Below are 10232 nucleotides of genomic sequence, written 5' to 3'. Positions count from 1 at the left end.
CACATTTAACATCGCACTACTTACATTATGATATGCCGATGTCGGCATCAACTTGAATGGTCTTGATCTCTCAAGTCTACATTGGTACATTGGTATTCCGTCAAAGGTACACAGGTCAGATGGCATGACACAGTCTGGCTTAGGTATATCTTAGACTCCTTGGCTTCTCGCAGGAAAATCCGGTTCATGCACCTCATGCTTACATGGCGTTGTGCAGATGGGTGGCATGCACACTTGCGGGAACCTGAAGACACGTCGGAGACTCGGTGATACTGTTGAGACTTGATGGCGGTGTATGCTGTGGTAGCTAGTCGTTGTGAAGCCATGCAAAAGTACCGAGCTTTCAGCTAGACCGCATATTGGAAAAGTGAACGCTGTCTGTCCAGGCTCGAAAACTATTGCGGACAGCAGACAGTATAGTACTTGTATTGGGGAAATCTCATTTGTTCTAGTAATATGATGGCTTCCCAATGATGGATCAACCGCGGTCGGTGATAGTTGTGGTTGAGCGAGTTAACGGACTACTTTATATTTTCATATGCATCCTCGGGATGTACTTGAACATCCGTCTTGACTAGGCCTTGTCCACCTTTCTCATCCCCATGAACTCCTGACTGGACTAGCATGCAAATACACACATCCTCGGCAGACTTTTTAGTGGAGTGCGCAGCCGGGAAGTACCCAGACATGAATGCCGGCAGCGTTGGGTCCTGCGAAGTCGCAACTATTATGGGGTCCCTTACATGCCCTCGTGTGGAAGCTCATTACCAGTGACCAGGGACGTGAAGCGCACGAACCCCTCCGCTTTCTTCCCAGTCTCCAGACCCTCCTCGCATCTTTCCCGTAGCCTCCTCACCCTTCCCACTCCTCGGTTGAAGCCCTTCTCACGGGTCCACGGTCCATTATGACGGTGCGGTCCTTTGCCTCTCCCATGATGTCGACCCCGACCTCCAAAGCGCTGGGTCTCCACCCATGCTCCCTCCAGGGTAGCCTTGTAGATATCGTACAGCTCCTCACGAAGCGAAGGGAACCGATCGAGTAAATCTTTGAGTTCGGCCGAGCTCCCTAGGGATTTGATATCGAGGCCGTCTTGGGCCTTAAGTGCTACCTCGCTGGTTGCATGCTCGTTCGATTGGCTGGCAGGCTGTTGAGGGTCGACGGTTGGACCGGTCGGTTTTGGTGATGGTGCTTTAGGTGCGCAGTAGATTTTATGGGACTGAGTGCATGCCAGGGAGCAACTAGAACGACGACAATTAGCCACGGGTATGTTCTTTCCTTCCCAGAGAGATAGATTGAAGCATAAACATACCTCATGAGCCCACATGTTGGGCATCGGTACTTCGAAGGCTCCGAGACGCAAACCTCACAAGTGCCGGGCATTTTATCGCCAGCGTCCCATCCAAACCTTGTGCCAACTGCGCGACAATCAAGCTCTGTAGGACATTGTCTTGCTTCGGCCGGTCGCAAGGGTCGTATGAAGCGAGCGTGATGGCGTGTGGACCAAGGATGGGGGGTGCCTTAAGTCCTACAGAATTGAAGGTTTCTGCAATGGAAAAGTTGATGATAAAAGAATGACAGCCGATAAGGAACCGTTCAGGGACGATCGTCTAGCGGACCGAAAAAGAAACAAACTCAGCCCAATAATGGGGGCTCACGTGAAGTGGCGCGGTCCATGACGACAATCGATCCCTATCCTCTCTTCAGATACGTACATATCTACGTACTAGTACCTGGAATATCTACAGGTGTCTCGCTAGATTTCCTCGCCAATTATTCGTCGTACGGTCTTGACAATGCCACGAAAGTGCGAATGATAATAGTCATCTTCCTACAGCGAGCGGTTCTCCGTCTGCAGTCTGCCCGCCCTAAATCTTATCAATCGTGGCAGACGGCTTGTGGGACGAAATTAATCGGCTATGGGAGGCATTCCTTTTCGATCAACCGGATGCAATACGTGCCGGCGACGAAAGGTCAAGGTAAGACCTATCTAGCAAGGCCCGAACAGGCTTGAATGCCCTTCGGAGACGGAATAGGAACGGTCATCTAAACTATGACTCTTTTGTGTAGTGTGACGAGGCAAAGCCGGAATGCAATCGATGCATCAAGAACGGCCATGTTTGTACCGGCTATGAACGGAAAAGGGTCTTTATCCATAAATCGTCCGAGGTCATAGATGATGGAGAACTGAAGCTCGTCCGTCGCCCGAAGTCGACCTCCGGGAAGATTCCCGACCGTCAATTAACACGAGTGGGGCCAGGCCTTCCCCGTTTGAATATCAATGCGGAGGTCCGATCACAGCTGCTCGCCTCCTTTGTGGGGGGCTTTCTTCCTTCGTCACGGCATTTGCAAGATGGAAAAGATTCAAACATCCTCAAAACACTTCCTGAACTATGTGGGAATAGTCCTCTGCTGGACAGAGCGCTTCTATCGCTCTCTTCGGCTTTTCTTGCGAAACAACACAAGGACGATCGTTTACTCGGATATAGTACGAAGCTCTATAACAATTCGATGGAGATCATGCAGGGCAAGATCAAATCCGGCAGAGGCCTGGGCCAAGATGTCCTATATACAACAGTCATATTCCAATTATACGAAGTCGGTGTTCCTATCCTCATCACCTTATACCTTTTCCTTCGCGGCTGGCCTAACATTTCGCAAAGTTAATCCACTCGTCACCCCCGGGATTTATGGCCTGGATAGCACATGTGCAAGGCAGTAACGCGATCATTAACCAGTGCAGCGTCCGCAAAAAAGAAAGTACTACTGAGAAGTTGTTCCACCGTCAACTTAAATTTGTTACTGTCAGTCTCCTTGGCTTCGGATTGATTAACCAGCTGATCCTCGTAACAACTGAGTGTTGCTGACATCGAATCGCTCAGTTATGTGATGCGGTGGGGAGACGCAAGGCCGCCACCCTCTATGAAGTTCTGACTACGCAACAACGCTTATCCCAGGGCTCAACGGAAGTTGAGCCAATCGATGAACTGACGGACCTTCTGGCCGAGTGCTCTGCTCTCATAGAACACGTAGACATTTTCATCGAGCATCTCCCTGCCAGCCCTAATGGCGTCAAGAACGACGGCGAGAAGTTACTGGATTCTTGCCTATCGCTAGAGGGAAGACTACACCAGACATGTCTCAGGATGCAGGAGAAACTTGGGACGCCATCGACAGGCCTTCATGATGTTCCCTTGCGGGAAGACATGAGAGCACACCTTGCCACCTCTTTATTCCCCGATCCCTTCCAATTCGCCTCCCTGGCCTGCGCTGAATCGCACCTCATCTATTGGGCCACCTTGATTATACTGTACCCGCTAGTTGATGAGCTTCTCGACGTCCTTGGCTATCGCGGAAATGACGTTACACCCTCGCAGTCCTGTGCCACTCATCCCCCGACGGGTGAACAGCGTTCCTTGGGCTTGGATGTGGCAACAGATTTCACAGCGCTGGCGGAGCATTATGCAGACGAGATTTGTCGATCCGTTATGTACTGTACACAGTCTGATATGAATACGCTGGGCGCGCAACACTTGCTTGCCCCTCTCAGCCAATCTGCGCAATTCTTTCAGGTCCACGAAGTAGCGCAAAAATACAGGTGGTGTCAGGGGGTGTTTGTGCTCCTTGACTCGCTAGGTCTGGGAATAGCTCCGCTGCTGAAGGACATGGTTTGGCCCCAATACCGCTCTGCTCGTCTACGTCGGTCTTTGTCATCCACGGGAAAGGTCTCATGATGAGCTTTTGCCTGTTCAATGCAATTTCGGTGCCAAGGTGGCAGGTCGCAGTTGAGCATGTCGGAATCACGCTTGGAAGTACGGGAACTACACCAAGTACATTTTGGAAGGCTACCAGCGATCGACCTACATAATATCAACCTAGGATTACCAACCGACATGTTGGTTTAATCATGACTAGAAAGCAAGCCAGTTGATGCGGGCAGCAGCAGCTCATTGTTGGTCTTGATGCAGGACAAGGTACTGGGCCGCGAGCGACAGGTCACCACATGTCTGCCTCTACACCACACGTCGACCTTAACGCTCACCAGCCAGGAATATTCAGGAAAGGCCGGTTTAACCGCGATAGGTTCACCAAGTAGCAGGTCCAAGCATGTGGCCTTTTGCACAACACAGGTATGACCGAAGCGGAACTCGGCTGAGAGGCATTTCTGTTACACCCATAATATATAGCGCTTAGTACTACGGGAATTTAGGCCCACCGTCAGATAGTCTACATTACACTGTACGAGTAACAAGCAGTAGAATTGAATGCCGAACAATTCCTGGGGCAGCGATGTCAAACTGCCGGTAGTTGATTGGTGGATCCCGCCCTCCATTTGTCAGCATTCTTCTGTCGGGAAGATCACGTGCCATCACATTGCGTCAGAGGAATCGAGTTTCCCATCGGCATTTCTGGTCGCTTTTCTTCTGAACAGGAACAAGTCCGATACCTGCCACTCTCCCCTCTTATCATCACAGCGTCAATATGTCTGTCAGCTCAGCGTCTGGAAATATGCTTAGGCGCACTCTCTTCAGCGTCAGATTGACTACGCAGCAACTGAATGCTGCGGAGTGCTCCTCCCGGATCGCCAAACCCGCGGTGTTCGGATCATACAGGAATGTCCACCGTTCGGCACGAGTGCCTGCTATCACCGCCTCAGAGGCTCGTCGCCGGCCGACCTTGAAGCCTCACCAGCACTCGCTCGTGCAGGCTCGCGTAAATGGACCATCGCCGTCCAGCAAGCGCACGATATTCATTCAGACAGAAAACACCCCGAACCCTGATGTAAGGCTTCCCGTGGCACAGCAGCACGAAGATCCCAATGAAAGAACAAGCATCTGACCCTTGTATGCGGAACCCAACAGGCATTGAAGTTCATCCCTAACCACCGTGTCCTCCCCGAGAATTTCCCGACCACCTTCCTCGAATACCTGTCCCCCCGCTCTACCCTCGCTCCTCCGCACCCCTCTCCCTTGGCAGCCAGCTTGCTCAATGTCGACGGTGTCACCTCTGTATTTTACGGGCCTGACTTCATCACCGTAACCAAGGCGACCGACTCCAACTGGGCGCACATCAAGCCCGAGATCTTCAGTCTCATCACTCAGGCCGTGACCTCGGGCGAGGCGATCGTGAACACCGTTGCCAAGACTGGTGAGAGTGGCCAGGAAGGTGGCGAATCGGAGTCTCTGGCCTACGAGGAAGAGGAAGACGAGGTGATTGGCATGATCAAGGAGCTTTTGGACACTAGGATCCGGCCTGCCATTCAGGAAGACGGTGGCGACATTGAGTTCCGCGGCTTTGAGAACGGTATTGTCTTGTTGAAGCTGCGCGGTGCTTGCCGGACCTGCGATTCGAGTACCGTGACGCTGCGTAACGGTATTGAGTCCATGCTCATGCACTATGTGAGTATCACACTACCTGCATGCATATTGAAAATAGAGTTTGACTGATTGTGTGTCTTTTCGCCTACAGATCGAAGAAGTTCAAGGAGTCGAGCAAGTGCTAGACCAAGAAGAGGAGATTTCGATGCACGAGTTCGCCAGATTCGAGGAAAAGCTGCGCCAGCAGAAGGGCGCTGCCGCTACTGCCTCGACGGGCGGCAAGGGAACGTTGGATTCGGCCCCTTGAACACCCTCCTATTTCACCTACTATATTTAATCACTTCTATTTCATGTGTATTGTATTTTTGACGTCGGATATACTACCATCTGGGTTACGGTCCATAGAAAGCTTTGCCAGACAATGCTCAAACATCTCCCCTCTATCAGTATACCACTCAAGCAAGAATATCCGTAATGCTTACAAGCCCCAATCATGTTTAATATTGATGTATTCCAATGACCCATACGTACTAGACGGTCAAATGAATAAAACCCACCTTCCCCCCCTAACCCTCCAAGTCCGAGAGAGACACCACCCTAGGAAAAGACCTCAACCGAGCCGAGGATATCACATTCACACACACATCCACACACTCCGTACAAACTACCGAAATCCAACCTGCATCTGTGCGTAGCCCAGCCCAGCCCACAGTAGTATTATGTGTGTGTGCGCGACAAACCTAACTAACATACCTAACTAACCTACCAACCCACCAGACTACACACTAGTTACATACTAAGTGTAACACTAACAGTGGAACTGGACTGCTCTTAGTAGCGGCAGAGATCATCGGCTTCGGGGGGAATCGGGAAATGGAGACAGGATTTTAGTCTCCACTGATTGTTTGGTCCGGTCTGGTTAGTTTATTCGGACTTGGTGAAGAAGTTTGGTGGTATATTGTGTTGGGAGGAGTGTTGTTGATGTGGGGTTGAGGGATTGAGGTGTGGTGTCAGACCGATTGGTATACTGTAAGTACCTCCTCTACTTTAGACATTTTGAAGTGAGGTTGGGGAAGGGTAAGTACTTAGTACTGCTTAGTATGTGCTTGTGTATATGGTTGGTATTGTTGATGGAGTGTCCATGTGACTTTGATATTTACCATCATCCACTGCCCGAATATGATAGCAAATTGGTTCCTCTGGTATTTCTTATCCATTGCACGTACTTAGTAAGTCTCCGAATAAAGAAGAGTTGACATACGATAAAGTCGCCTTAAGCTAACTAAGTAACTATATCAAGCCGAACCGTCATCTCCTTGATGCAACTGTCATCAACGGTGGCTAAGATCATCATCCTCCGGTCAACTATATACTTTTTAGGCTGTAGCAGATCGTGTAGGCTTGATCAATACGTATTCTCTTTTTCCGAGATTATCAAAGTTGGGTTATATGCCGAGATCGGTCCGAAACGCGTCATAGATATCTGCTGATATGAAGGTCTGCAGTTAATAAGAATTCCGACTAAGCATACTAGGCTACGATTATTTCGGGAAGGCTTGTTGGTGGCTTACTAGTAGAAGATCGATGGGCTGACTGGTCGTGTGGTACAGACAAATTCTTCTGAAACATGAGGAAGCAGCTCAATCGCTATGTTTGTTTGATATATAGTGAGAGAACTTCTGCAAGACGAGGTCTGAAACGCAGAATAGCAACTGCTAGCAGCTACCTTTGCGCTCATCTAGAGAAAGAGCAAGAATAGACAACTGGATGAGGGTATGGGGGGTTGTAGTATGAGGTGCGGAATGCATGCCGTGAGTGGAATTAGAGCGTCGGTGGGAAGTGAGGTAAGAGAATCTGAATGGGAAAAAAAAAAAAAAAAAAAAAAAAAAAAAAAAAAAAGAAAAGAAAAGAAAAGAAAAGAAAAGAAAAGAAAGAAAAATAAATAAATAAAAGAAAAGATCAACTTCCAAAAGCAAAAGAAAAGGGACGATACATGGAAATGTGTTGGAAGGTGATGCCCAGTCCCCCGGAGGTAAGGGAGCGACCAGTGATGAGATACAAACCACCTGATACTAGGGACATGATTCAGCCATGATGCTTACTGTCTGTACCCCAGTTCTCTTACTCTTCTACTAATCAGCACAAGATGGTATGCAAGGTGGTTCAACTGCCTCAGTCTTACGGGTGATGCCACGCAGTCAACCAGACATCTCATGACGGCAGCATCCCTAGCCCACGCGAGCATAGCACTGCAGGATGTACAGACTGATGGAAGATGATTAGATCGGCACTCTTCGGCGAAAGGCATCTCGGACAATATGTCCACCTGGTCAGCAAAACCGAACTGGAATGGGCTGGACTTGCTCTAGGCTCTTCGATAACCCTGGATAAGGAAGAGCTGTCAGGGTCGGACTCCTGACACGACGCAACCTTAATCGGGGCATCTTCCTAGTCCGTTATGAATAGATGACACTCATGACAGTTCGGAATCAGCCAGACGATCGATCGATCCCTCTGGGGTAGAATCCATAGTAGGAAACATGTCCAACTTGAACACAATGGAAGGCGATATGTTCTGCTCTTCGGAACCGAGATACGAAGAGCCACGCATCAGTGCCACAGCTAGTGGTGGGGTATGAGGGGGGGAGAAGATGTTAGTGAACTCCGCTGTGGCTGTAGCCCAATCGGACATGCAGACAAGTCAGATGAGGATATCCCCGAGTCCCGCTAATCATGTTGGTCCCTGTAGCGCAAGTCTAGAGTGATCCGTGGGCCGGGGTTCAAGCCTCATCGCTTACGGGAGAAGGGGGTCTATGATTAATGGAGACTGGACCCGGATCTCGTTCCCTGGGAGTGTCGCATCTTACTCGCGAGGTTCAAGAGTAATTTACGATCGGACATTCCATGTGCGGAATCCGAGCGGATTCCGAATTGACTATTCTGCATATCGGTGTGTATGTGAGTGTGTGGTGAAGAAAGTTCAAGGGGGGGATGGGGAAGGAGAAGTTACAATAACAACAATAGCAGAAAATGGCAGGGCAGACGAGAAGAGACAGGGTTGGCTGGCAACCGAACGCGGGAAAGCTCTCTCCGCAATTTCTAGCGGAGACGATCCTGCAAAAGGAATGGACTCCATGGCAGGATGAGGCATTGATTGGATCGCCATCCCTTGCCTCCTAGCTAGTTCAGTTCTTCCCCCGCAGTCAGGTGCATGGCTTTTTTTCTTCTTCTTCTATTGTATTGGAGGGCAGGCGGAAGAGGAGGGGGGGGGGGGGGGGAAGACAGGGAGATGTTCCCATTCGAGTACTAATCCAGGGAGGAGAAGAAGGAAGAGAAAAACGGGGATGAGCATGTTCGGTCAGACTAAAACTGAGTCTACTACAGACTACTACTAGTCAGGGAAAAGTAAGAGAGGGAGGTGCATTTGCTGCAAGACCAATGTATGGAGGGTCATCATTACCTTTTTGCCCATCGTTCAGGTTCAAGGTACGCGCAGCAATCGGGAGGGGAAGAGAGAAGGAGAAGCGAACTAAGGTTGAGGGTGATCGCGTTGATTCGCGTTGGTTTGGACCCGCGGCCAGGATTGCCGTGTAACCTAACGCCAGTATGACGTTGACGAATTCCCAGTGCGGAATGACACAAAGAAACCTACTAGGAAAATTCCATCCATGCATGAAAGAAAATGAAAAGAGAAGAAGAATAAAATAAAATAATTTGGCACGAGAAACTGTGCCAAGGGGGAGACAAGAGCGAAACCATTATGAAATGGAAATTATGGTATATTATTCTGTGTAGTCAGTGTCTCTTGAATATTTTTCGGAATTTATTGATATTTTCTTGATTTTTTTTTTTTTCTTTGGCTATAACTCTTCCCACCTCCGCATAGTATACACAGCAATAAGAAGTACAATACCCCTACTCTCCCCTGCTACTCTCGTGGCGTTTCTGCCGTCACTTTCGACCCTGGATAGCTGTGTATTATTGTCGACTAAACATACTATCAGCATATAAACCCTGCCAATAATGTCGTCGTTGGCGGTCGCATATGATGACCACCGAACCCTGGGAATTGAGGATTGGATTTCGGGGGTTTCATGGTGCACCGTTGTTTGGAACCGCTGCGGCCGTGAAATCCCTCCAATTCTCCTTCGGGGATTCAACAGGATAGCCCAACAGCCTGATCCTCCCCGTTCATCCCTCTTTCTGGGTTGCGCCCAAGCTCCTTCAGTGTTCCAGTCTTTCCCCTCCCCTCTCCCCAGCCTCCACAGCCCCATCGCGGGTTGGATCGGGCGATTCCTCAACAAGATTCTAACCCCCAGGTTCTTGAGCCCGATAGGGTTTGAACGGCATTGCGTTCCCTCTATCTATATAGTTGATCTTGTTGAAGGAAGTAGCAGAAGTTTAGTCATTTTTGTACCTGATCTGTCAAAATAAATTTTAGTTGGTTAGCTCCTATACGCTAATTTCTATCAGGGTAGTATCTGTCTTAGTGGTAGTAGCTCCGTGAGTAGAAGAAGTAATTAAAGAAAAGCCCCGCTTCAGGGTCAACGGGGGAAAGAGGAGAGGAGGAGAAAAAAAAAGACAAAAAAGGGAAAAAAGAAAAGGAAATGGACCAGGCCGCCAGTCGCAAATCGGGCGATGCTCAGAGGGCGACCGGGGCATTTTTGTCTAGGCCAGTCAAAAAGCGCGGAGGATCTTCGACTTGACCTCCAGAGGCCCGCCCGGCCCACTCACGGGCGTTCCATCGACGGCCGACTGGTTCTTGCTGCTCTACTCTCCTCTTTTGCTGCTGGTCGCCTGCTGCCTGTCATACTGCTCCTGCTGCTGCTGCTTGCTGCTACATACGGACTTTCAATCACTACTATGTACAGTAAGAACCCCCTTCCTCAATTTCTTCCTTTTCCCCCTCCTCTTGCC

At 49.6% G+C, this 10232-nt stretch overlaps 4 protein-coding genes across 4 annotated transcripts; 2 read left to right on the top strand and 2 right to left on the bottom strand.

Moving 5' to 3' along the window:
* Positions 1-432: 432 nt before the first annotated feature.
* On the bottom strand, positions 433-1526 carry BO85DRAFT_274211 (zinc finger HIT domain-containing protein). The gene is made up of 2 exons (XM_025655126.1): positions 1310-1526; positions 433-1238 (listed from the first exon to the last, which is right to left on the bottom strand). The coding sequence occupies exons 1-2, from the start codon at positions 1378-1380 to the stop codon at positions 740-742; spliced, it is 570 nt and encodes a 189-aa protein (XP_025516309.1). The 5' UTR covers positions 1381-1526; the 3' UTR covers positions 433-739.
* A 204-nt stretch (positions 1527-1730) lies between these two features.
* On the top strand, positions 1731-4225 carry BO85DRAFT_395414 (Zn(II)2Cys6 transcription factor domain-containing protein). The gene is made up of 4 exons (XM_025656957.1): positions 1731-1976; positions 2068-2595; positions 2661-2801; positions 2880-4225. Exons 1-4 carry the CDS (start codon positions 1917-1919, stop codon positions 3729-3731), a joined length of 1581 nt encoding a protein of 526 aa, XP_025516308.1. The 5' UTR covers positions 1731-1916; the 3' UTR covers positions 3732-4225.
* A 203-nt stretch (positions 4226-4428) lies between these two features.
* On the top strand, positions 4429-5760 carry BO85DRAFT_468107 (NifU family protein). The gene is made up of 3 exons (XM_025662233.1): positions 4429-4779; positions 4860-5396; positions 5467-5760. Exons 1-3 carry the CDS (start codon positions 4480-4482, stop codon positions 5620-5622), a joined length of 993 nt encoding a protein of 330 aa, XP_025516307.1. The 5' UTR covers positions 4429-4479; the 3' UTR covers positions 5623-5760.
* A 2840-nt stretch (positions 5761-8600) lies between these two features.
* Positions 8601-9039, bottom strand: BO85DRAFT_448451 (uncharacterized protein). Its single transcript, XM_025659936.1, has one exon. The coding sequence runs from the start codon at positions 8987-8989 to the stop codon at positions 8711-8713; it is 279 nt and encodes a 92-aa protein (XP_025516306.1). The 5' UTR covers positions 8990-9039; the 3' UTR covers positions 8601-8710.
* Between the last annotated feature and the right edge of the window lie 1193 nt (positions 9040-10232).

This window comes from Aspergillus piperis (assembly GCF_003184755.1).
Source record: "Aspergillus piperis CBS 112811 unplaced genomic scaffold BO85scaffold_7, whole genome shotgun sequence".
Classification (NCBI taxonomy): domain Eukaryota; kingdom Fungi; phylum Ascomycota; class Eurotiomycetes; order Eurotiales; family Aspergillaceae; genus Aspergillus; species Aspergillus piperis.
Note: the sequence above shows the minus strand (reverse complement) of the source record. Positions and strands in the feature narration are given on the sequence as shown.